At 50.4% G+C, this 27,712-nt stretch overlaps 2 protein-coding genes across 2 annotated transcripts in view; one reads left to right on the top strand and one right to left on the bottom strand.

Moving 5' to 3' along the window:
• Positions 1–27,712, bottom strand: part of LOC122381052 (WD repeat domain phosphoinositide-interacting protein 4-like) — a 93,822-nt gene that overhangs the window by 17,776 nt on the left and 48,334 nt on the right. The gene's annotated exons all lie outside the window — the stretch shown is intronic.
• Positions 2,500–26,435, top strand: LOC122381050 (protein PRY1-like). Its single transcript, XM_043364758.1, has 12 exons — positions 2,500–2,662; positions 10,528–10,606; positions 15,993–16,137; positions 17,062–17,243; positions 20,337–20,477; positions 21,614–21,712; positions 22,414–22,528; positions 23,149–23,296; positions 24,297–24,495; positions 24,843–25,056; positions 25,300–25,395; positions 25,538–26,435. Exons 2-12 carry the CDS (start codon positions 10,553–10,555, stop codon positions 25,591–25,593), a joined length of 1,449 nt encoding a protein of 482 aa, XP_043220693.1. The 5' UTR covers positions 2,500–2,662; positions 10,528–10,552; the 3' UTR covers positions 25,594–26,435.

The following is a 27,712-nucleotide window of genomic DNA, read 5'->3' on the forward strand; positions in this document are numbered from 1 at the left end:
GCCCCGGGCTATCGGGCAATCGTCAATCACTTCCTGACAGGGAACTGCGACAAGGAGTTGTACTGCGTGGGGGCCGAGCGGGCCGCAATCGGCCCCGAGACCTTGGTGGGGAGTTGGTATGTACAGGTGGAATCGAACCTTGGGCTACTGTATTTGTGTGCTGTGCAAACAACGCACATATTCACTGAAAGGTTGAACAGAATCGTTCAGTCCACTGCCCGGTATCAGCTACGCATTGTGCCTTTGGCAGCAGTCGTCGCCCGGGAGCGAGTAGTGTGGGTGATGCGGCACAGCATAGATGCAGGCGTCTACCGCTGCTGCCATCTAGCGGCAAGAACGGCATATTGCGGCAGCCTTCGGCAGGCGAAGATGTCGATGAAATTGACGCAATCCTCTGCGCCAAAGAGTAAATCAATTTTACTTCGGTGGTCTCAATTCTGATGAGATTGAAACAGGACAAATTAAATTAGTTTAACTTAATGTAATTAAATTAGCTTCAGTTAAAAAAAGATACATAATTTAAATTTAAACAATTTAATGACAAATGTAACTATTTAGTTATGAGCAAAAGGTTATCATTTATTCTACAAGATGCAGGATGTAAGATACCTACCAGATTCTAACTACAATTATACTCATAATTATGCTAAAAACGTTTTAAGCCATTCAAATATTGTCACATTTATCTTACGATCGGATTATTCATTTTACACCTGTCATGAATGATTCAATTCCTATATCGGAAGCCTGCGGATTAGCGTGTGCTATATATTTCACTGCGTCTTTCGACGAATCGCGGCGCTCCACGTCGTCGACTAGTCCGGCTCAGGCGAGATAATGCCGTGAGCTGATAGTGACGCGAGGAATGCGACCCCGCTGAACCAGTGGTCCGATATACCATCTGCGTCTGATGTCACTGCACGACTCAAGAAGTCGCGGCGCAGCTCTATAATCCATCCGGTCAGCGGCCAGATACTGTGAAAGGTTCCGTTGTCATTCGCAGAGGTTGAAATAGCCGGAAGGGATGCCACCTTTGAAGTTTGATCGCTTACTTTGGTTTCAAGTATGCCAATCAGTGACGATGGTCGGCGAATATCCGAGGGACTGTTAACGAATACATCCTGCCAACATCCTTGATAAAGGAAAGAACACACGATACGACTTTTATTACGAGCGAGCGAGCGCAGCGAGCGAACCGAGTCTTTTCAATATAACGGAAAAATCTCAGTATGAGCGGCCCGGCCCGGCCCGGCCCGGCCTGTAACGCTTTTGAGAGCCTTATATCTCAGCAACCGCTGGACCGATTGGCCTGCGGTCTTTTTTGCTGGGTAGCCCCATCCCTTCTACCCCGTAATTGACTACTTTTGATGCATCTCAGTGACCGGGGATCGCCTGCAGTTGGTGGGAGCAACCACAGCCAGTTGAGTGGGACAGGCCTTGTCTTGCTTTGATGAGCTTAGCTTTGGCGTTATTTCAACTCGTTAAACTTTGGCGTCTAAATTATCCCGTTACCAGAAATTGCGCGATCGGACGGTAGGAGTCGGGGTCTGCGCGACAAGCTCTGCTTAGCCGTGTGCTCCGAGCCTCCGACTCCGTCAACTGTCAAGTCGTCCATTGAAACAATCGAGCTAAATTTGTAACAAAAAGATCACTTCAATGAATTTTTTCATAAAAGGAAAAGACCAGAGGAAAAACATTTTATGGCATACAAATTGTTCAACACATTTGTGCCTTGTATTAATAATCATTCGGATAAATGTCGAGGCAAGGAAAAAACAATTTTATAAGAAGCTGGCAGTAACAAATAAGCTTTGCCAAAGTTAGGATGATTTATAGAACATGACCTACTGGTGTTTGTTTGGTACCGTTCTACTTTAAATAAGTAGGCAGGGTCCTATCTTGTTCGTGTGAGTGCTTTCGTCATTCGTTTATGTTGTGCTCTTACCTTTCTCGTGTGTGATGTGTCAAGCCTGCATGACTCATGTTCAAGAATCGCCCTACAAAACTTCGACTATGATTTACAGAAAACCGCACATGGAACATGAATGATGTACGATGGACGGTATAACAAATGGACTACATAATCCAGATTTTTGCAGGCGGAGACTGGTCCTATCAGAGTGAACACACGTCAGTCCACACGTCTAGCAGACTGCGGTCAGCAACCATACGGTCGTACTCGTACCCATTATACCATTGCTTCTGTGAACCATTGTGAAATATATTGCACGCTAACAGCATATTATTATCAATCGTAAGCCATTTTAAGCTTCGAGCATGTGTTTGGATCAAATCAGACAGATATTCAATTACGTTCTGATCTTACATTTTGTCATACACAAAAATATTGATAATGAGGGCAACGAATAAGGTTGAATTTCAAGTACCTAACTGTACGCAGCTATGTCAGGCGGAATATAGGTACAGATCATGAGCATTTTTTAGCAGGACCAGGTTTCAATGAGCGCCGTCCCCGGGTGCGTGGTGGCACCCGGGGGTGGGCGTTGACGCCCCGGTGTCGTGGCCTGAATCACAGATAAGTGTATCACCGATAGTGTGGCGTGGGCCGGTCGTATGCGGGGTACAGACAGCGCCGGATCCCCGCCAGAGGTGCCCACACGCAGTCGCCGGCCGCACGCGCAGCGCAGACTCCCGAGAAAAGGTAAGGACGGGAGGCACTCTGGTCTAACAGGGTGGAGCGGTGGGAGTGGGGGCAGTTCGAGACTGGAATGGTGGAGGAGGTGGCGATCGTTTCAGGCCGGATGTCGGAGCTGGGGCGTAGCAGATGAGAGAGGTCGGGTGTTGGAGCGAGAAGCCGCTAGAGACGGCTTGAGACAGTTTGAGAGAAGAAGGATGTCTGAAGCTCTAGTGGTAATTTTAGATGACGATGGGCGCAAGGCGGAGACAGAAGCCCCATTAAATAAAAAAGGGGTTCTTAAATATATAGTATCTATCCCTCGGCTTCACAACATCATTTGTGGAAGGGCCGCACTGACACGGCGTTTTGCCCTAATGGGAATTAAAATTTGATTTTAAACCTTTCAGATAATGGAAGCGCGGATGAGTGTCCGTTACAGCCTACATAACGATAATTAGCTTGGGAATCCCAGTGAAAGCTGTAAAAGCCGAATCACTGTAAAAGGTCACACATGACGTTGTAAAAAAGTATTCAAATTACATATGATATACCTCGTCCGTATAGGCCGAGCCTTAGGTAGGTAAAATGTAAATTGTCAAATCAATTCAATTAACTACAAAGATTACCAGATAAAGGTAGGTACTCGTAGCTCTAATCGTGCGATTGAGCATTTTGTGGTAAGCCCGTCCTACTATCGGATGCACAAAATGCCAGGAAAGTCCGGATCTGGACGCTTATTAGCAAAATTCCTAAATTAGGTATATCATTTTTGGCCGATATTTTTCATTAGCACAAACTGAAATTCATCGAAAAACAGTCCCGGGCTGACCGGATGACCGGATATACCTACCCGCAAAGCAACACGCTCAGGTCATCAATGCAGCGAATATCACTCCCCAAAATGTAGCGATGCTCATCGAAATCGATGCAACAGAGAATGGTCCTTTGTATGAGCATTTATGCTATTCATTTCGTTCTTCTGTCCATGTGCCAATTGCTTTGTGTATCATTTACTATTCACGCTTTGCACCAGCTTTCAGAGTTTTTATCTCAGGTCAAACAAGCTCCAGTTACTGTGAAGGACTGAAGTGGGTCAGAAAAACGACCGCAGTTCGTCCGGCGTGAGCCGCGTCCGTCTCGATATGTTGGCTCCGGACGGCTTTTTGCCGTACACTAAACGTCAATCGTCCTACATTTGTTACACAACGGTGAATGATAGCCCTTAGCTCAGTTAACATTGTTACATTAATTTTGTAAACTACGTGTGTAGGTACAGCCCACCGCTAAAGTAATGTAGGGTTTTACCAATCTCAACGGTTGGCTTTGACTGGCGATTGTTTAATGCGGAGTGATCGAAAATAAGATGTCAATAGCTAAAGTTGCAGCTGCAAGGGTGACAATACATATAAGCTACATTCAAAGTTTCATTGTAGTCTGGCTAATCGTTCCTAAGCTTCAGAAGCAGAACATACCCATGACTGAAACCCCACATTACTTCTGCTGTGGACTGTACCTACGCCGGCCATTTTTGAACCGACGGCAAACATCGACAGGTGTTAAAATGGTTTTCGCCTTCTCTTCGGATGATGACGTTTAAACGGTTTATTCACAGTGGAGTACTAGCCTGCAATTCACATTGGTAAACCAACGTCTGAAGGTGACAATTTGCTGTCCATTTGTTTGGCAAATCATGTAATTATGTCATCAAGATGCCTCTAGGGAAGGGCAGCCTCTTAGCGTTTACCTCTAGGAGTAGCAATACCTAATCTAAACATCATCGCTAACCATTGGCCTTATCTCAACGATAGGCAATAGCCATCTGCAGCGCAACTGCCTCTGACGATAGGTAGTGGACACTGGTCAGCCAGCACGAATTCTCCCTATGACGTCACGGAAATGGTCGTCTACCAGGTATATAACGGTTCACTGCTAATAGCTGCCCTAAATGCGACCGGCTAGCTCGTGTACGCAGTTTAGACAAGTAACTATCTGCATGTGATTCTAACCATCTCGCGTCGCGTCTCTCGTGGTCAGCCAACAAGTGGACAGGATCGTAAAAGCCGAGGTCATTATTTGGCCTCTCTGTTGGCCAGAGGTCCGATCACGCGACCACTTCCAGTTCCTTGCAACATTCCTGCGGACGTGTAAGGTCAGTTTTTACTCCCACGGCCTGGTCCCGCCCCTGAATTGTGGCTAGTTTCGGAAATTCGCCTCATTTCACGTCAATCTTAGGTCAGGGCAGTTTTTCACGGATTGCCGTGAAACAGTGGCGCTTTTTGTTCCACCTCGGCCTGTTGTCACTGGAAGCACCAGCGACACGCGATTCTGAACAGACGCGTGCCCTGCCGTTTTTTGCCGTTATTTTCCCGGTGTTTTATGCGCCGCAATTGATCCACATGCGCGCCGAGTATAATGTTTATGATTTACTGACGTCACAAAGTAAGCCGACGCCACGAAATCAGAGGACTGCTTACAAAACATGAACAGTCGATCAAAGAGGGCTGCTGCGACTAGTCTGTCCCTTGCCCTCCCCAAGTCTCGTCCGGTAGGCCCGGGTGACCTCTGTCAGGTCGGGGGCAGAGGAACGCGTGCGCGCCACGCTCTGTGCCCGCCGGCCGGGAGACCCCCGGCAGTGCCGCGGGGGACGCCTGAGGTCGGACCGCGCCGTCGGCCGCCGCTCAGAGCTGCATAGTTACGGCGGTCGAGAAACGGGCGCCGAGGCTGGCTGTAAGGAGTCGATGCACAGGTGAGGGCTGCACGATAAAAGAACATTCCACGGCACATTCCACTTCATTATCAGTGAAGGTTTGTTAAATTAAAGCAAGCCCGATGGTCGCAACAATTCTCAGGAGCTCATGGCTCCATAAAAGGCGATTTCATCGAAACGGCCGGGCGTTTAACGGGCGCTTTGCTAGCAATGTTTGCCGGCCTCCCGGTCGGGGACCACGGGGAGTCAATTTGGCCGTTTATTCGCCTGGACTGTACGGGCTGAGTCGGGAGTCGGCCTTACTGCCCGACTCGGCAGAGGGAGGGAGAGAGGGTCGTTAGCTCTCGCAGTGTCTGTGCCGTATTGATCGCCGGTGGCCGTGAAACGTGCCAGTCCGGGACGACCCCGACTGACACCGAGCTGTGATTAAATGCTTGACACTGACACCGAGCTCCGACACATGGAAACGGGCTCCGTGACATCGAGCTCCGACATTGTCTGACACTGACACCGCGCTCCGACACATGACATCGTCTGGCGCCTGAGACTGACACACAGGGACTCCGTCTGACACTGACTGACACTGACTGACACCGAGCTGACACATGACACCACCTGACGCTGACTGACACCAAATCCCGTGCCTGCAGACGCATGACACCACATGACACTGACTTCACAGACCGGTAACACGCCTGTGGTATGCACAGACACGTCAGACGACATATGACACAAGTGGCATGAATGGATCGGAAAGTGTGTGCACAGACTGACACTTTTTGACACTGAATGACACCAGCTGACATTTTATGGGACACTGGACGGACATACCACTATCAGACCACTGTCCGATAAGCCGTTAGGACGTTGCTAGAACGGGACCCACTTGATAGCTGATAACGGAATCGAAGAGACTTCAATTTCACCGTGTCGCGGCAACTTAAATGAAGTAATAACCTCAACAGTTATTAAATAAAGCTTAGAGTTACGACCTTCCGTCTAGTATCTTAAGCGGAAGTATGATTTCCGGTGCCTTCATTTCTCTTCCGCAATGTCCATATACCGACGCGTACTTTCGTGCTTCAGCTCATGCCCAGCTCAATATCCATGTTGGGTCTGGTCATGGCCGAGCCAATCCTGAGCAATCACCTGCGAAGCAAATCCATCTCTAGTTCGCGCTTTGTCAGATCATTGTCTATTGTATCTCACATCAGTTCGATGACTCGGCTGTTTGTTTTTCTCTGCAGCGAGTTAGCCTTCATTGTGTTCAGGTTAGAAAGGTATGCGGACTGCAGGCAACGTCATTTGCCTGTCATTGTTGCCTGAGTTCTGCATCCGTTGCAAATTGCAACCGACCTAAGCGTTCACAGCTCAGTAGCACATTTGGGTCATTATCCAAAGTACTAATATGCATTTCCTACTCCGACGACGCGGATCACGCATCACGTGGATTATCTGAGTCACAATCATCTGCCGTGACGCAACGGTCACATTTCACACTCGTGGCCCCGTGAACTCATCAGCACGTGCGCCCTCGCTGGGTGACCTTCTGACCCCTCAGGCATCAGACGGTGCACGCTGCCGTCGGCACTTTGTCGCAATTGTCGCCACTGTCGCAGCCGCTGGCGTTCCGACCGTCTCCGGGACCGCTGAGGTGCCCGGTGGCCGGCTCTCAGCTGTAGCAGTGAGGCGGGGACGGGCGGTGGGCGAGCGGGGTCCGAGCCGGACCGGCCCACCGGCAGCTGCGTCAGGGCTATCAGCGCAGTTGGGCAGTGGGGTGGACGTCGCACAGATGGTCAGCGGAGAATGGTCGGCTCAGCTGCAGAATTTGGGTCAGTGCAGTCGGCAGACTGTGGTCCCAGTCACAGACAGAACTAAACAGCGTAGTCACTAGTCAGCAATCGGCAGACTGATGAGGAGCCCCAGTCCCAGACTGCAAACAAAAGAGTGCTGTCAGCATCAGCAGACTGGTCAGACTGAAATGTGGACTGCATGTGTTCGCTAGTCATCAGCTCTAAGCGCAGTCTCTGGTTCATACCTTTTGTAAGGAGATCGGAATGCGATGTGTGTTCATTGTGGTTACTGGTTCGCACAGAACAAGATTTTTACGACGCCATGAAATGACGCATGAAGAACAAATGCTAGTGGAACAAGAAACATTCTGTGGAAATGAGACACGGCTGAAGTACCGTGAACCAATCCCTGAAATTCCACATGGAGCACGGTGCGACAAAGTCCGAGTCGTGCAGACAGTCTCTGGACTCGGCACCGGCCCACAAACGGCCCTGTGAGCCGCACACTCGACCAGCGGACGTCAACTGTCTGATGTGCCTGACGAGACAGCTCGAGAGCAGCTCTGAACGGAGCTTTTTAGAGTCTGCAGGGCGGCAACTAAAATGATGCTCCATCACATCTGCCGCGTATAAGTTCACGGGCGAATGACGCTACTCCGTCTAGCTACTCCGTACGGCCTCGTTCATCTCTTATGTCTGTGTCGGCTTCCTGAAACACTTATCTCGGCACTGTAACATTTATTTTTGCCCTCTGCAATGCACGCCTCCGCAGCTGGTGTCTGCGCTGTTTTCTCCACAGGCGCCCTGTTCCGTAAATAGTCCAGCTAGAGGGCAGGCTTCTGTCAAAAACGCACGGACGTCGCATATTTCGTCAGCGAGATCCGCCTTTTTACACCGGTTGACTGGATTAGTGTGTCGGCTGTAGCGGTGGTGTGGTGATCCCGCTCGGTCTGCCGGCCGGCCCTCAATATTAGCGTCTGGCTCTCGATATATCGCCTTGGCCCTGTTGTTTGTCGGGTGGTGCGTGCATCGGTCGGCGACTGTGCGTGACAGTCGATATGATAGGCCAGTCCTCCGGGCCGGGCGTGTCTCCCCTGCTTCGCCGCCCCTCGGGAAATGCTCGTGATGAAGATATGCACGGACGTGAGGGCGGACCATTAGGAATGAGGGTCGTGGCAGGGTAGGGCAGTATCAGATAATGCGCAACCGACCCTCGAGAAGCCGATGATAGTGCCTTGCAAACACTAACTCGGAAGGATCGTGAAACGTGTGCTTTATCTACAAATGGCCGGTGTTGTTACTTGGTTCTTTGTGTCCGACTTTTTCTTTAGTCCCATTGCACACTAGCCGTGCCAATGTAATGCCAACTCACCATCCACGCATTGTCGTATAGGAATCTCACAGAAGGGAAGAAACTTCAAATAACTTAATCGCGTTTACAATAAAATGTTGTCAGATACAGAAAGTATTGATGACGAACGAATATAATTATAGATAGACATCACCATGCAGCGCTAAATGAAACAGGAAAGTCGCACACTTTAGGTAGCTCACGTTCACTGTAGGCATGCCTACGGTGCCCAAGCTGCAAGACGTTCTACATAAGAAGTCCATTAGCTGTCCCGCCACGCTCAGAAGCTCTGAGCCATAAACGGAGCACGACTGTGCACTGACCGGTGGGCGGCTGCATCAACCCAATTAGCTGATGACAAATATCCGCGCGTGATAAGCCCACCCAGAAGTCGCGCTGCACGTCTATCGGTCCATGCATCATGCTGTTTTTATCTGCTCCCTCGTCTGAGTAATTACTTGATATAAAGACAGCGGCGGAGAATGAGAGGAAACACGAGGCCGGCGTAAGTCAGGCGGCTAGCGGGGAGCAAGGGGCGGAAGCCGCACTGCCGGCCGGTGCCTCTGCAATCGGCCCACCGTTAGTGGGCTGGGCGGCCGCAATTTGAGCCACACTTATCTAAATAGGCCAATCTCGTGCTTATGAGGAGGCTGCACGGTAGCGATTGAGATTGCATTCCGCCGCCCGGGAGTGCCGCCCGGGCAAAGTTTGTTTGCAGCTATCGCGGGCTGTTCATGACGGCCGCCCACTGACCGGGGTGAATTCACTCATCAGGTGACGGTTTGGGATATGATTGTGTGCTGTGATTTTAGAACTCTAAGAGCGAAGAAGATGTGATGGCAGGTTGTGGACAGGTGGGGGTAAGCGGAGAGGGGCGGACTGGAGGAGTTTCGTTTCCTAGCTGGGGACGAGACGGTGAATCAGGAACATGTGACTGCACTGCGGCCGCCGACCAGCTCGGGTTCGAGCCGCGTGACCGCAGCAATGTGCCGGAGAAGTGACGTCGTCTGGAAACTAGTTAGACAATGAACGGCTTGAGACAGCCGGCACGAAAAGAAACCTTTGTTTGCCGTGAGTGCATGACATAACTTGTGCTGGGATGACAGAAAACAGCCAGATAATCGTCAAAGTTTCGAAAAATAGGCCCGGTCCCTTTCGCTGCCATCCTGTAGTTTAAAATGCATCCCAGAAGATCACGGAATAAATTTGATTTTTTCCTTCTATTTACTGAGAAAACGTTTTAATTCCTTATCAATTGTACTTACGACCATCACGATCCGTGTATGTCCACGACTAGGAAAGAATATGAGATAACAACCAACCGCCCTCCTCCATCCACTGTTCGGTTGCAAGCAAACAAACCAAACAGCTGCCGGCGGCTGCATGTTGTGGAACGCCCCGCGGCTCGGTTTTCCACCAGCCGCCCATAACACTGCGGACCGCCGCTTCACTTGTCCATCGTCGGCTGCCGCTGCGGGTCAGCCACTAAATACAACAGCTAACCCAATAGTATCAGCAGAGACTCGGGATAGTCTGCCAGAAATGGCTTATCTGGATCAATTGCCCAAACTCCTATCAGAGGATGATTTGGTAGATCGGCATGGTCACTGGTGTCTGGTCCACCGACTGCTCTAATTATTCAATAAAAACAGCGGTACGTGTCCGAGTATTCGCTTGGTCTCACACATATGTATACGTTCTACGTCAGTCCCGTCATACCATTTACATTAGCGTGTCCTGAATTCGGCGTGGCGGCCATTTCCGCGGCTGCGCTTCCTCTGGGTGTCAGTGCGGTCGGCGCGGTCGGCTCGCCTTCCGGGGTGTTTAGGAGGCACTGGAGCGTGCGGCGACCTCGCGCGGCGGGCGGCGGGCTGTGCAGAGAGCAGTGCAGTACGCGGCGGCAGTCAGTCCGGTGTCGGCGGCTGCAGAGAGCGCACCGTCGCGCCGCCGTCACCATGTCGGCCGTCTGCCGAGCGCACCGACAGCTCCCTGTGAGCGGCTCGGGCGGCACGCTGACGCTCGATGCCGCCTCCCCCAGGTGGTTGGATTTCCGGAGCAGCGCCATGCCGTCCGTGGTGAAGAAGGAGGTGAAGACCTCCACCAAACGCGACCCCCAGGTGAGTGGAGATCCCCGTGCCGCCAAACGGGACCCCCAGGTGAGTATAGCTCCCTAGGCGGCCAAAACAAGACCCGGTGAGTGCCACTGGTTCCACCAGACGGGTGTGTGCCGCCCCGTGTCCATCCAAAGTCCAAACGGAGCAAAGAGGTGAGTGAGTGTCGCCCTTGTCTCTTCCTGAGGCAAGTGCCAACCCGTGTCCTTTCCAGAGCGAGTGGCGCCCCGACCCCACAAACGGGATCCACAGACGAGTGAGTGCTCTACCGCGTCTCGGGACCCAAAAGTGTCACTCCGTGTCCCCTTCACAGCCGAGTGACCCCCCCCCCGTGGCCGTGCATCTTCCAGAGAAGACTGTCGTCTTGTGTCCTTTCCAGTGCTGTCTCATGCCCCCTTACAAACGCGATAAACAAATGAGTATTCACCGAACGGGACCCACATTTGAGCGATGGCAAAACAGGGCCCAGATTTGAGGGCTGCCCCGGGCTCATCCAAAACACTCCCACGCAGCCGACAAAACATTCAGTCGACAGGGAGCCCATGTTTATATCCTGACCGTGAGAGTTAAATCACTCGACGAGTGCATATTCACAGCGTGAGAGAGTCATAAGATAGCACGCTTTCTTGCCGTATTCAGATGAAAGTTAACCCTATTAGTGGCAGGGGGGGTTGTTTTCATCCACCCCTCAGGTTTTTCGGGAATATCTCCGAAACCGTTGAAGCTACGATGCTGAAATTTTCTGACTTTTCCTAAAACTAAATTGGGCACATTCCCTGAAAATTTCAAGTTCATAACTTTACCAGGGGCGGCTCCAGAGCACTGGGAATTGCGGGGTCCTATTCGTGAAGCGAGTCATTTGGGCGAAGATCACGATGCTGATGTATTGTAACTGTATGCACCAGTTTTACGAACAGTGAATGAAAGGTATCATGTGATAACATATACAAAGTTATTGTGCATCCTCTTTTGACACGTTTTTGCTATAATAGGCGGATCCAGGCGTCCAAAAAGGGGGGTTATGTTTTACCTCCCAACATAGGTGCCCTGACACCGCCTATGCATGACCAATACAATTGTAGTCGTTCTCTCATAAGAAAATTGTAACATAACAAGACCATAACCACCCTTTTTAGAAACAGTACCAACAAAAACCTTATTTACTATACTTTTTGTGTACCCCCAATCTCAATGATCTGTATCCGCCTATGTTTTTTGAAAATGCATATTTTTAGGATCCATGTGAATTCCTGGTTCATTCTCTATCGATCGGCAAAAGTTGCGTTAAGATTGGTTCAGAAACCTGGCCGTGATAAACAGTCTAAAATGTATCTGCAATTTGCCCGTTTTACGCCCCTCTACCCCCCTATTGACATTTTTAATTTTTATTTCATAAGAAATGTAGATCACGTTGAGCGAAATCGAATGCCGTTTGAATTTTGAAAATTGGCCCGTTAGATCTCGAGATATCAGGGGGGGTCGTAAACAGCCCCCCCCCCTGCCACTAATAGGGGTAGCCAGGAGCCTGCCACTAATAGGGTTAATTGAGCGGTTTTAGGGTCTGTTGCCGAGCGAGGTTTTAGGGGTATCTGGACATATGTGGGCCACCATCGTGGGTCTTATCGTTGGTAGTTTGGCAAACGATAAACTGAGATCACTGTTTGGATGAACTTAATATCATGTACTGAATCTAGATGCACACTGCTCAACATTCCGGGGCCATGTTTTGTGCATGCTTTACGCTAGGAAACATGTTGGGTTCCTGCGGGCGCCTGGACCGTTCAATGGCGTGACCGGCTAGTTAACGCCTTTTAACTCGCATACTTAGCTACCGTCAGGTCCAGCAAGCTTTCCTTCAATGCAATCCGTATCCATAATCGTGCACGGAGCTGACATATTTTCCGTACCAAGTCAGGTAATTTAGCAGAGGGATACACAACGCACACTATTACCTGTTGCTATCCTCAATCCATAACCCGCAAAGACCTCATCTACATACATCTAGGTATTCACGCCGATCAGGTTCCGTTACCGTACACGCCACACACGCCTGTCAGGTTCACAGACACGTTGACGCTGTTTACCAAACACGGCGGGTGGTCGGGGCGCCGGCCCATCCCGTGCTCGCGGCTCATCATCACGCGAGCCGCGGGCCGCCAGATGTAGTGATCGCTGCACGCGCGGCTCCCACCGTGAGCCGGTGCACAAGGCCGTGCACCGTGACGCCAGATCAGTGACTACTTACAGTCAACGCACAGACAGACGCGCTGAGTGCAGCTAGAGAGTGTGGTGATGCCTATGCGTCAAATCGTATTCGTACAGCGCCTTACCGACCTATTTCGGATCACATCGGGATGAGAGGAAGTGAGGGAGCGGAGGGGAGGGGAGGGGAGGGGAGCGGAGGGGAGGGAAGGGGAGGTCGTGAGCCAGGCGTGGGCGGACCATCTGCGCCGCGCTCCAGGGGCGGCTCTTGCAGAGCTCCCGCTCACGTCACGCCGAGACCAGACCGTCCGGGTCACGAGGCTAGGTTTTCGGGGTGTGTGGGTACTGTATATGTCCATCTGCACGTGTTTAGCAGAAGGACCTACATACCCTGGAACTGAGCACGGTTCAGTTGGCGTGGAGACGAGTCGGCTTCAAGGAAACGGATACGCAGCTGGAAAAGTCTACGCCTACGGTTATAGGGAAGTTTCATTCCATAAACTAAAGAAGTTCTGTTCAGTCACTGAGGATTTATACTGGTCTGTAAACTTGCTTTCATATGCATGAATATACATAATTTAAATTTACGAAGTAGGTAGACCCTAACGTGGAAATCCAGCTGCGGGCGGCGTGATAACCTTACTTCGTATTTCATTTAGCTCCGACTTCAAAGTCATGCAGCGTAAGTTCATGCTCACATCCGTGTCTTCTCACGATCATACTCACATCAAACTCTCACTGTATGTGAACTTCTAACCGAGCGCGGTCAAATACAGGGCGATATTGGGTTAACGAGGCACATGCTGCGACCACCAGCCGGTCACATTACCCCGCCGTGCTCGCTGATACGATCTGGGGACGGAGGAGCTGCTGTGTTGTTTGGGGCACTCTGGCTGCCTGTACTCGTCTATGCACAGTTTGCACATGCCGTCTGTGCACGCTACCGTGGGCTCTGAGAGCTCCGACGCCAATGGGCGACGCGGCGGGTGTGATGATCCAGCAAGACCACGCGATGTGTCCCACCGTCTAATTACGTCATTACAGCGACCTCACTGCTTCGGTAGTTTGACATTTGGGGTCACTGGAGGGTGGAGAACGGGGGTGAGGGGTAGAGGGGGAGGATGGAAGAGCTTCAGCCTTGGGAAAACGTCGGCAGTCGCCGCTCGGCTCCACACTTGCCTCAATTGAGTCCTGGCGCGGTTATACGGCCGTGGAGTTCTGCGCACTTGGACCCGCCTCAGCCCGGCTGTAGCGCGCACCTCACCGGCGCTCAGCACTCACAAGAGCGACCCACAGCCGACTGACACTGACAGCGCTGACCCCGGCGACCTCTCCTGACCTCAGTGACCTCTGCTGACCTGCGGGTAACCAACCGCTGCCCCATGACCTCACCAACAATCACCAAAGGCAGCCGTCAGCCGTCCGAAACCTCAGCACCGCCGGTTTAGGTAACTCTGATTAGCTCATTTCACCCCAGCTCTCCACAGCTCACCCCAGCCCACCTGAGCTCACTCTAGCTCACCCAAACTCTGCTCACTCCCGACCGTTCATTCGTCAGGCAGTAGGTATGTAGTTGTTAGGCTGAAAGCTCCAACGGGTATGGTGGTTGTCGAGAACTGTACTGCTCGGTGCAGTACAGTTCAGCACACACCGAACAATGCCCCAGCCGGATTCACTGCTTGTTTTACGGGACAGCGGCCCGCCCACCAGTTTGCGATCAGAAAGCGCCGCCCCCTCCCCTTTCACTCTACCCGCCGCTCCCTGCTCTGCCTCGGCCACACCCACCTCTCTGTGAGCTCTGTGCAGCACCACGGCCCCTCAGCGCTGTTGGCTCGGGCTTCGCTAGCAGGATGATACCCGTACCGAGATAGTCGGAGCGATAAGCCGTAAGACGTATGACTAACACGCGTTTCGGCCGAATATTTGCACTCCAAGTGTCAACGCCCGTTAGATGAGCCTGGGAACCGAACAGGCATAAACTGACGAAAAACACATCCCAGTAATGAACCTGCAGATTTAACGTCCTCTGTTCACGCATGTCGTTTGAAGCGCGGCGCCTGTATCGGTTAGCTGTGCAAACTCCGGCAGCCTTCGGCAAGTGGTAGCGACACCAGCTCACCTATTTGCGTTATCGACTGAGTGCAAGGTTAGCAATGTAGACTGACGCGGAGAAGGTAAACCTGCGTGTTGACGTGCCTCGCCTTACATACACAAGGCTTTACAAAGTCCGACCTTGGCGATAGCACACCCGAAGCATTGAGTCATATGAACCGAGCTTTGATAGGTGCTACTCGGGTATCAGCTTCTGAAAGGTCCAGGGCTCTTTCGGGTGCAGTATGCCAGAGCCAGCAATTGGCCAATATCGGTCGGTATTTACAGCACGCAGTCACACAGGCGGCCTCACAGGCGGCTGGAGCAAACCAGTGATGTGGTAACTGATAACTGAGGTCACTAAATCCCATCACTGGCGGATCCAACATTTGGGGCAAACGCCCACCTCGCAGCGGCCGAAACCGATGAAAATTTGTCGTTTTTCTAGAAAGGAAAGAAGACCACACACCATTCATAAACAGTTTGCTTTAAACTGCACAGCCGTGCAAAAGGAATCGATATCCGAGTTTTCCAAAGTCGGCGATTTGTTCGGGGGTCTGCCCCTCCCCCCCTCCGCAGCGTCCGAGACCGCCTGTTTGGCTCAGCCTTTGAATCCCATTGCACCGAGACAGCACTTGCACCGCAGATACCGTATTTTTACTCGCGTCTGGTTCCCTATCGGTATTTATCAACCACTCACGGCCTCAAAGCAGGTACAGTCTACGGAACTTGTATGTATCTGTGATTTGGAGATTATCAATGGCATGCATCTGAGAGGGCCCTTGAGATATACTATGTTAAGTAACTCGTTTGGCACGGAATAAAAAAGGGACACCCAGTGTGACACTATCACGATGAACCGTCGGTCGGTCTTTCTAAGAGATAGCCGATAGCACACCGAGACGAAAATGATGTAACTAAAATACCTGCAGATTTATACATCGTGCAAGTCTGAAACGGGATTTAGATACGCTCTTGTAAGTGCCCTAGCTCAACAGTCGCTGGCAAATGAGCATTAAATGCCATCAAACCACTCAATTTACCAGAATTCTTCCTCTATCAAAGCTCAACTTTAAACTAATGTCTGGACGTGTTTCAGCACCCGGAGATTGAGATAATCACGACGGAGACCATCGAGACGCTGGACGACGGCTCGAGCACGACCACCATCAAGACGGTGAAGAAGGGGCCCGGGCTGGACACCTTCCACAAGGAGACGCGCCAGGCGCTGGAGGACAGCAAACGTGAGTCGCGGGGGCACGGTAGCGGTGGCGAGGAGCTTTCTGGCGAGACGAAACAGCGTGTAATACTCGGCTCTTGATACCTATATGAGGCTACCACACCGGCATACAGCAATTGCACGTTACTTCCACACCTGCCATATGCCTATGCCTGCAAGATGTTACCTTTTTAACTAAAAAGAATCGAACGGAACTTTGTATCTATATAACGTCAAACGATGCCGGCTTAACGATGCACCTCGCGATTTCGTAAGCCTGCATCCGTACAAAAACAGCGAGATGACAACTGCGATAGAAACTCGACCGCGTACACTTGGTCAATGCTAGGATAACGGAACAGTTAGCACCAATTAAGAGAGCTCAGTGCTTAATACGACAGGGTGAGTAGGTACTGATTGCCACGGCCCCGGGTAAAATGACGAACAAACGCCGATTAAAGTCGCCATATCGCTCGCACACGGATAAACGGAAATGTCATGAGCCCTCGGAAGCTCCGGGCGCGATAGAGGCCAATCGGTGACAAGATGCTATCAGCAGGTGCTCGAATTGTCAGATAGTGTCCACTGAGCTACACTGTGTGTGCTACACGGTCACGGTGTGTGCACTAGCTTTTTGCACATTTAATGTTTCTCCTCCTCCAGAAACTTTGCATGACTTAAACAAAGCTGGTTCACTGTCACACTTATTACGACATTTTCTGGACCGATATTCAGAAAAACGTCTCGCAAATAAATTTCATGTAAAATACAGTTTTGTAGCGTGAATAATCGAATATGCACGAATACTGTATGCACCAAATAAAAAAGACGCAAAACTGGACGTGAATTATGAAATTCATGTAGTCTATTTTTCACGTCTTCATTTATTTATTCAATATTATCTTATTCGTCTTTCTCACTCTCACATCTTTTTGTCTCACATCTGCAGACGGTAACCGACGCCGGTCGTCTTCGTCATCGTCCGATGGAGGCAAACATCACGGTCGACGTAATCGCAGCTCCAGCCCTGAGAAGAAGAAGGGAGGACTGCTCTCCAAGTTTAAGAGGGATAAGCCACCCAAGTCGCGCAGCCCGAGTCCCAAGGCGTCAAAGTCCAAGAAAGACAAGGAGGTAGGTCACCCATCCAAACTACAAGGTATACAACTTCACTGTAGACACGTAGTAAGGCAGAAGGAATGAATCTGTTTTGGTTGCGAAATTAAAAGCCCGCCTCTTCCAACTTGCAGTGAGCCTTATCCCTTGTCCACACTTTACCGCTTTGAAGCCTTCTACATGAGTGGTGCAGCAAAGACAGAAGCACATGCATGCAATATATGTAATGTTCCTGTTCGTTAAAAATGAACTACCTGCTTTGAGCCGCGGAAATTTTGGGTAATAACATAGAGCGAAAACGTTATATACCTATATAGGTATGCAAAAAAGTCTTAATTATAGGTATCTAAATTGTAGCACCAACAAAAAACTTTTTGAGTAGCTCTACTAACACAACTTTATTTAGGCTCTCCCCTTTTAAAATCTTTCCTTTTTTCTTAGCAGCGTTTTGTTCAAATATCCACACCAAAAATGTGACTTCCAGAGGCAGCTAAATAATGAAGCAAAGAAACTACCCACAGAGAAAGCGAGAAGAATGAAATAAAATAAAGCTAATAGCGTGAAGCCAGCATGAATGATGAAAGTGGACCCGTGAGTACCATGATTGTACTATCTTACTGTTCATGGTTGTATTAAAACTACTCTGCTAAATGCTATGATAAATGCTGCGCAGCCTTTCAACAGAGCGCCCGGCTAAGCCTCATGTCAAAAGCGTAGAAAAATGGCCGAAAAGGCCTAAACCAATAGGGTTGAAAAGGAGAAAATCGGTGACACAAATTGGTACTGAGGAAATTGTGGAGCAAATCGAGGAATACATTATACATTTGGAGCGAACAATTGAAGACCAGCGTGTATTCATCAAAAGTTTGTTAGAAGAAAATCGTACCCTTAAACTAAAACAAAAGATAAGGCGAAACATTGCCGATCCGCAAGACACCTCCAACTCCCCAACAAGTTACGCCCACACAAGAATCAGCGGAGGTGCAAAGCATTCAAGGGAACCAACTCATAAGCTACAAAGCAAACCAAGGCCGCCCGGGCATATATATCTCAAGAAGCGTGACAATATGACTTTGATCGAGAGACTCTTGAATCCGGAGAATATCATCACACAGCCGTTTTCACGCTCGCAGCCTCGCCAGCGCCGTTCGAATCCCACTCTGGGGACGGTCCGTAGCTCGTCGGCAGGCAGGGGACAGAAGGCGGCCAATAATACCGAGCCCAGCCGAGTCCAGTCGCAGCAGACATCCGGCCGACCCGGCGCGGAGGCCAGGAGGCCGGCGGACAACACCTGGATCCAACAGTGGCTGGAGGAGGAGGCTGCCGATGACGACTTGTGGTCCGACTACTGAGTTTGACGGATGCCATGACTCAACTGCAACTTGTTTCGAAAACATCGCTTTGCTTTTTGAGCATAACTGATCAACTGTTTGTATAACAATAAGAGCCTAAAACTTCGGAAATGTGTTTACACAACACTGGGATTATTTTCAAACGGGTTAAAACGACCATTGTCTTCATCCCATGCTGAGCCGCATATGTCGCAGATAATGCTACGGCACAGGAAGGATATATTCAGACAAGCCACTTTATCCACTTCTGGTCGTCTGTGTACCTCTCCGAATGGTGACGCACTGTTGCAATGAGATGTAACGACCACTGCACCACTGCACCGGCGCAAAATAAAATGAAAACAGCGAGCATGTTAAAAAATGCAGACGAGACGTTTTTACCGAAATCTATTCTTCACGACATCAGATGAAGTCCTAATAAACTTGCAATAAACGTATACAATGTTAATGACCAGTATAGCGCCTTTTGGGGCGACTAACGGAGCGAGCGAGGGGGTGAGTCTTGCACGTGCGAAATTTCGAGGGGGTACCTCCAAACTGACTTGTGCACGGCACCCTACTGACCGGTCTCTAGCGATGTGCCAAATTTGAGCACAATCGGCCCAGCCGTTCTCGAGATCTGGGAGCGGCACCCTGCACGTGCGCACGTGCAAAATGGGTCCCAACTGACTTGTGCACGGCACCCTACTAACTGGTCCCTAACCGTGTACCAAATTTGAGCGCCATCGGTCCAGCCGTTCTCGAGATCTGGAAACGACCCCTGCACGTGCGCACGTGCAGCAGCACCCCAACTCTGGCACATGGATATGCAGTGCCTAGTGGGTGCCTACCTACATGCCAACTTTCAGCGCAATCGGCCAAGTAGTTACCGAGATATTGCAACAATTACAAAACTGACACCTCTTCGTTTTGCACGTGGCACGTGCATAAGGGGTCACCTATATGCATCGGGAATAGTCCAATACTTGGTAGAAGGAATGAAGCTACCCTACAAAAATTACCGCGTGTAAATCGGTCAAGTGGTTGCTGAGATATAAGCCTCGCAAAAGCGTCCGCACGGCCGGCCGGCCGGCCGGCCGGCCGGCCGCTCATACTCAGAAATTTCCGTTAATCTAAGGAAAGACTTCGCTCGCTTCGCTCGCTCCGTAATAAATCAAGCTATGATAAATGATAAATGATGATAAATGACAATCTATATGAATGCGTTATTCACCTGAAAACGATCAATACGGGCAGGCTCTAATGGAACATCACCGAAGACCCTTAGCAAGCGTATTAGATTTTTGGGCCGTCACATTAGGCCGTGCAGATGAGCGGCAGTTCTTGCTACACCTCTACGCAGTCATTCTGGTCTTTTCACGTCCCATTTCCCCTGAAATTCGAAAGACAGTCAACGGTAATTACCTGCGCTGAAAAGTCCAGGTCCTCCGAACAGACGCCGATGCCCGTGCGGGTGACCTCAGATCGAAAAGTACCTAGTCGCTCAGAAGGCATTCAGGCGGTACATAGTCAGGCATCTGTGGCGGCTACCTCAACTCGGGGAGCTGTCTCTGTCAGCTGGTGTCTCCGATTTTACGGTTCTAAAATAACATACTGGGCTTCCATTTTTTTTTTCCTACGCTGATGGCGCAAAAGCAGCAGGGTACTTCTCGTTTGACCCAGGTGGCTCTTTTTTAGTGTGAAAGGCCTGAGCACCGCACTTTCCAAGCAATGCCAACCTAAAGTGATCTATTTTAACCTCTCTTTTCTGTCGTTTCAGTCCAAATCGAAGAGCCGCCACCGCAGCAGCAGCAGTAACAGTTCCAGTGATGACGAGGACAGCTTCGAGCAGGACTGCATCAACGCCCACAACGACTACCGCAAGAAGCACGGCGCGCCGCCGCTCGAGCGCAGCAAAAAGGTGCGAGCGCCGCAGGGCATCATGGGGAACATCCTTTCACTCACCCAGTACATGGGGATCAGCTGAATACCGATGGTCCTCTAACTGATTATTAACCCTCGCCCGCACATGCCATTTTCCCATCCATAGAACGCACATGGAGGGGGGTGGTTGCCACCCCCCCGCGCCATTTCGTTCCTGTTGGAGATAGAGCTTCGCGGTAAAGACAAAAAAGATTCTTTGGGAAGAGACGAATCCAATGATACCCAGTTTTACCTTTTCAGGTCAGTCATTGACCTTCCAGGTCAGGTCAAACTAAGAAATGTTGCTGTTTTGGGTCACCGTTGGATATCAAGTGCGCTGCTTATCATATACCGATGACGATGCCGTTTTCTGGTGCCAAGCCAGCTAGAACCTCTTTGTCACACTACCCGACCAGATTTTTGCTGCTGAGGTCATTTCAGGTCAAGTTAGGTCAAGGTCAATGATATGTGTTTGTATGTCTGTGTGTGTCTGTGTGTATCTGATGTGTGCACCGAGTGTTTATGTGTCCATATTACATGAAATCATGATCTGAGAAGCTTTTACCAAAAATGCAGTCGAAAAACTTCACGAAAAGTAAATTCAGCTTGCCTAAAACGCAGTTATTTTAGATGACCTAGGTTGACCTTGACCCTGATCTTGACATCTGTACATCGTCGAACAACATGTTCCATGATAGGTGGGAGGTAAGACTGGCAAAAAAGGCCGAAATCAAGGTTTCAAAAGCTCACAAGGCCCATAGCCAACGGAAGATGTTGAGAATTGGTCATTTGGGTCATGACATGACCTGAAAAACAAGGTCATATCTCCGAAACCAAAAACCACAGAAACTTGAAATTTTCAGTGGACATCAAGAAAGGATAGAGAAGCAGCTATACCAAAAATCAGGCTTCTAGCTGTAAAAATGTTGAGTGCAGAGCAGAAAGACTACCTGGGGGTGGCACCCCCCCCCCCCCCATGTGCGGGCGAGGGTTAAATATCATAACGGGTAAAAGATTCGAACTCATGCTGGTAAGCTTCACATTTCTTAGAATACTAATATTTTCACATGTAGTAGAGAATTCATCATGCTTTCATTTGAATTACAGGATACTAATTTATTTTCCCTCTTCCAGCTCACGAAGATGGCAAAGGAGTGGGCCAAGCAGATAGCAAATGACGACAAAATGTCGCACCGGAAGGACAATTCGGAAGGCGAAAACATCTACTGCAAGGTAGGAGAAAACCGTTCCCAAATCCAGAGGGCCGCCAATTCACTCTAACCCCCCTCTAACCAGTGGAATTAACGTCCTTAAGTGTGATTTTTTTTTGCGTGTGTCCTAACATATATGTATGTAGGTACTCATACGACTGACCAAGGGGCAAGGGCGTTCCAAACCAACCCCAGAAAGTGGTCCTGTGACATGCTAAGACCTTCCACGCTAATCTTGGACTAGGACCAATGTTTTCCTTTTCCATCGGTTCGCCAATTCATAAATCACAAACACAATACCAGTCGCTCTCACCTTCTCAGCATTCCAGTCAGGGTAAATATAAATAAAATCCGTTTCTATCAGCGAACGTCTATCTAAGGTAGCTTTTCCCCCATCGCTGACAAACTGACTGGCCAGCATTAATCGCTAGTCAGTAGTCACTATCATTCCTATTCATCCGCTGATCTTGCACAATAACCGTCTAAACGGTTGCCACTATTCCTTTCCCCTCGGTTCATTACATCCGGTGTCTTGAGACTGGCCAGTTTCCAAGCAGCTCACCAGTAACACTTTCCCTATGTGCTCCTCGATCCTCGTCGTTTGATCCACTCACTCGGTATATCCCCACCGACTGGTGCCCTAACTGTGCAGTAGCGCCCCCTGTGTGCCACCTCTAACGGTCCGTCGCCGCGCTCTAACCCACCGCTGTGTGCCCCGCGCAGTGGTCCAGCAACCCCAAACACAAGGTGAAGGGCAGCGAGGCAGTCGACTCGTGGTATGCCGAAATCAAGGACCATGACTTCTCCAAGGAGCCCTCTCCTGGAGTGCTCAAGAGCGGTGAGGCACATTTACGGCTGAATCCACTGTCAACCTTGCAGGCATTCGATTGCAATGTGGCCGCTCTGCGTTCACATTCCATTGTTGACTTTTCATTGAGCTAGAAGAGAATCGTTAATTAAATGGGTGATTCACAAGCCTTGTTTACCGAAATAGGCTTAGGCATATCAAATGAATTGCATTATCGTAGCTAATGAGCATCTTCTATTGGTGACCGGTTGCCTGCATGCCGAGCATGAAATATCACCTCACGTAATGGTGTCTGTTCTTTCTTGCGCATGTTAATATCTGCCTAACAAGAATCCTATAGGATTATCCTGCACTTATAACAAAACTATACCCCGTAAGCTTAAAGACTATCGCCTTGGTCTTCCTGTTGCTGTCTATACAATAGCCACATATTAGCCGTATAGTCAGAAAAAACAGCTTGGGCAGTTTCTATGTACTGATGCACCATATGCAAAATAATATCAAGCGCCGGTCGTTCAATATCGTCACTGGGATGTTAGCTCTGGCTCTTTGTTTTCGAAGAAAGGTGCTTTCAACGAAGTTAACTCACACAAGGCGCGCGACCCATGTGACCTGCTCTGACGCTCGATCGTTGTCCGCTCTGTCGACAGGCCACTTCTCTCAGGTGGTGTGGCTGAGCACCCGCCAGGTCGGCGTGGGCAGGGCGCGCTCCAAGTCCGGCCGGGTCTACGTGGTGGCCAACTACAGTCCCGCCGGAAACTTCCTGGGCGACTACTGCGACAACGTGCCGCCCGTCGGGTAAGAGGGGTTTCTGGGGAGAACACTGCGACAGGGTACCGCCCGTGGGTGAGAGGAGTTTCTGGGGAGAACCCTGCGACAGGGTACCGCCCGTGGGTGAGAGGGGTTTCTGGGGAGAACCCTGCGACAGGGTACCGCCCGTGGGTGAGAGGGGTTTCTGGGGAGAACCCTGCGACAGGGTACCGCCCGTGGGTGAGAGGGGTTTCTGGGGAGAACCCTGCGACAGGGTACCGCCCGTGGGTGAGAGGGGTTTCTGGGGAGAACCCTGCGACAGGGTACCGCCCGTGGGTGAGAGGGGTTTCTGGGGAGAACCCTGCGACAGGGTACCGCCCGTGGGTGAGAGGGGTTTCTGGGGAGAACCCTGCGACAACGTGCCGCCCGTCGGGTGAGAGGGGTTTCTGGGGAGAACCCTGCGACAGGGTACCGCCCGTGGGTGAGAGGAGTTTCTGGGGAGAACCCTGCGACAGGGTACCGCCCGTGGGTGAGAGGGGTTTCTGGGGAGAACCCTGCGACAGGGTACCGCCCGTGGGTGAGAGGGGTTTCTGGGGAGAACCCTGCGACAGGGTACCGCCCGTGGGTGAGAGGGGTTTCTGGGGAGAACCCTGCGACAGGGTACCGCCCGTGGGTGAGAGGGGTTTCTGGGGAGAACCCTGCGACAGGGTACCGCCCGTGGGTGAGAGGGGTTTCTGGGGAGAACCCTGCGACAGGGTACCGCCTGTGGGTGAGAGGGGTTTCTGGGGAGAACACTGCGACAGGGTACCGCCCGTGGGTGAGCTCGACTTGGGGACGTGGCGCAGAACTCTAGACAGGGAGGAGTGCCGGCCTGGGTCAAAATATGAAACGATGGTTAAACGTGGATAGGTGAATATGTTGATTGTGAGCGCGGTTCATTACTAGATCAAACCAGTCATCCTCTTGCGGTGAAAAGAGGTATCGATGCCGCAGTCTATACTAAATCGCTGGTGAGTTTATAATCAACTGATTTTCTCTTCCATCGCAGCGGATTCCCGGCTGGCTTCAAGCCTAAACGTGACGCCCCGCGGGTAGAAAAGAAGAAGAAGAGCAAGAGCAAGCGCCGAAGCAGCAGCAGCAGTAGCAGCAGCAGCAGCGACGAAGAGGACTTTGCCGAGGAATGCCTGAAGGCGCACAACGAGTACCGGAAGAAGCACGGGGTCCCGTCGCTGAAGCTGAACAAAAAGGTATGGCTCCCACCGTGGCATGTTAACACGGATGCATTAAAGCAGCAACATTTTTTTTTTGTTATTTTGCTAACACGCGACGCAATGTGACCGACGGCGGCCACGAGTTCGGTTTGATTTAAAAAGAAGTGCTTGCGTGAAGACTTCTTACAGTTGCCTGGAAATCAGCTGGCTCTGGCGGGTTCAGAAATAAATGTGCCCAATATTCAGAAACCCTATTGGAATACTAGTTAACTTTTTTGACTTAACTAATTGCTGTTCTTCTTTTGCCGTGCTTAACGGGATAGCCTTCTAAAGGTGCAGCACATTCCACAGTATTCACGCATTGTGATCGGCCGTGTCCCCAGATGTGCAAGTACAGCCAGCAGTGGGCCGACACAATCGCCGAGAAGGACAAGATGGAGCACCGGCAGGACAAAAAGTACGGCGAGAACATCTTCTGCGTGTGGAGCGACGACCCCAAGTTCAAGGTGAACGGCCGCGAGGCCGTCGAGAGCTGGTACAGCGAGATCAAGGACCACAAGTTCGACGTCGAGCCGAAGGCGGGAGTCATGAAGTCGGGTGAGTGGCCGCAGGGAGTCGAGTGAAACGATCCGGTGTCAACAGAACACAATGAACATAGATGCAGTATGTAGACGTGAAGCAAAATAGTTTATATGAAAGACGTGGACGGTATGCAGATAAGCTGTAGTTAACTCTCTTCGATATCGCAAAGTCACTGCATTGACGAAGTGTATAAGTATGATCATCTTAATGATGGCCCGCCCGATAACCGACTGCGCTCAATGTTGCTGTTGTTTTCAGGCCACTTCTCCCAGGTGGTCTGGAAGGAGTCCAAGGAGCTGGGGGTCGGCAAAGCCCGCTCCAAGAGCGGCAAGATCATGGTGGTCGCCAACTACGGTAATTACAGCGCTTCTTGTATTAAACATGCCATTTAGCTGAATTATCTTACAACTGACTGAATGCTTCAATTATTTATAAATGCAATCGCTGCCAACGTCGATACACAAATATCAAAGTAACCCTTTTCCTACCGTTTCAGATCCGGCTGGAAACTTCATCGGTGATTTCACCAAGAACGTGCCCAAGCCCCTGTAAGAGCGTCCGAGGACAGCCACCAAGACACGGCCAGTGTTTCCCGCGAGCGCAAGCGATAAACCCCCGCCGGCGCGAGCGATAGTTTAGCACCCCGCGAGGGTTTTAAGTGAACTGCTTGGTGACCAATGTGAAGCAGTCTTTTTCCACTGCCTCACGTGTGAGCGTGAATGTCTGTGTGCGTTTTCGAGCGAGTGCTGATGGATTTATATAGCCAGTCGGCAGGGCTTAGCTGGAGACAGAAGTCTATGTTTTGAAAATGTATGAAGTTTGTCAACCAATTCAGCGACATGGACAAGTGCATGCATAAAGTAAAATTGCAGAAGATGGATGCTGCTACTTTTAAATATGTAAAAAATATATATTTATTGGCTTGGAAGTCAAACTTATGCACCAGGAAAAAAGTATTCAAGGAAGACTTCCAGGCACGCGGCGCTCGAGAACGCTTTCTGTGGGAAGCAAGCGAGGGGGGGGGGGGGGGGGCACATTACGGATGAGCTGTGCAAATGAGCTTGTGCTTTGGTGATAAATTTTGCATGCGAGTGATTATATGAATCTAGTCGATTTTCCCCTAAACAAGTGATGATTATGTGTAAGGGGCTGTCGCATATCAAAGTTGGTGACTGATGATTTATGTTATTATTAATTGGCAACGCATTTGAAACGCCGTTTAATACAATGTAGCTAGATTTCTTCCAGTTAAGTAATGTGTAATGAAACCATTCTCTCGTCTTCAGTGCTTCAATGTCTAGTCTGATTAATTTCATAGATAATGTGCCAGATTGCTACGACATTGTGCGAAAGAACAGCGCTTTATGCAGCAAATATATGTTGTTAATAATTTCTCTTTGCTTGTTGAGACGCAGGATTCCGACAAACACGATGAGTTTGAGCGATTGGCTGCGATGCAGGACAACTAGGGCGCTGTACAGTGTACAATGCGAGATAACTTGGGTTACCATCGGACTCGTGTAATAGCAAATCGTAAAGCACTGAAAAAGTCGTCCAACGGCGAGGCTGGCGTCAGGGAACGCGAGAGCAGCGGCGCCCTGACAGAGGTGTGGACGGGACGCCGGGCAGGGCGGGAGGACAACGTCCGCCAGTGCTGCCCCAAGCAGCCGGGAACGTGACGGGGCAGTGCTGCTGCGACCTGGCTAACAGACAGAGGAAGTAGCCGTCAAAGCGCCGTAGCGAGAGCAGAGCAGACAAACGGCCACCTAGGGCGGCATCTTGCCGTTATATGGACGGAAGGACAGCTACTCCTAATAAACATTTATATAGGACTGCAAACGCCTATGGAAACCCCCTCAAAATGGAATCGACTAATAAGCAAATGGAACAGTCGGCAGCCGCAAGGACTTCACACGACCGGCCCGCCACCGAGTCCGTCCGCCTCTGCCGGGCGGCCGCCGCGAGCCCCGCTCCGCCCCGGCCCGGCGCGGGTCACGTGACCGGCCCGTGCCCCAGGCGAGGTCAGCGGCCGGTCACCAATCCGGTCGCCGGACAGTTCAGCTCCGATTGGGTCAGCTCATCGCATTGGGGAGTGGCGATCCAAGTTGATGCGTCTAATTTCCACTAAGAATGGTTGGCATGGGTGGTTAAAATTTGTTTGATCATGCATGCTTGGCAACCCAGATAAGATACATTTTCATAACAATTGATTCAATACATGAACAAGTGTCTCCGATAGTTATAATCTCCTTAAATTCGTAAATTGAAGTTTGAGCGTTTTTGATCTATGATTTTGAAATCGTCTATACTGAAGGGAGTGTCACATGCTACAGAATGATCCCGTACAGACGATGCTACTGGACTGGATAAGAGTTCGCCCGTTAGTCCAGTAGCATCGCCTGTACGGGATCATTCTTTAGCATGTGACGCTCCCTTCAGTATAGACGATTTCAAAATTATAATCTCCTTAAGTTGTGGCCACGAACACGGTAGTAAGTGGTAACAGAGTTCATTTGCCGACTAAAAAAGCCTGAATACAAGTTAGTGTTCAATTCATTATCGTTCAGCATAACAAAAACCCGGCCCCACTACGTAGCAGTCAGCAGACAATATAGTCGGCACAAAGCCACAGCCGGACTCTTCCCGTCCCACCCCACCTGGCAGCCTCTGA

The sequence above is a fragment of the Amphibalanus amphitrite genome, unplaced genomic scaffold (genome assembly GCF_019059575.1).
Source record: "Amphibalanus amphitrite isolate SeventyFive unplaced genomic scaffold, NRLGWU_Aamphi_draft 000113F_arrow, whole genome shotgun sequence".
NCBI classification, from domain to species: Eukaryota; Metazoa; Arthropoda; class Thecostraca; order Balanomorpha; family Balanidae; genus Amphibalanus; species Amphibalanus amphitrite.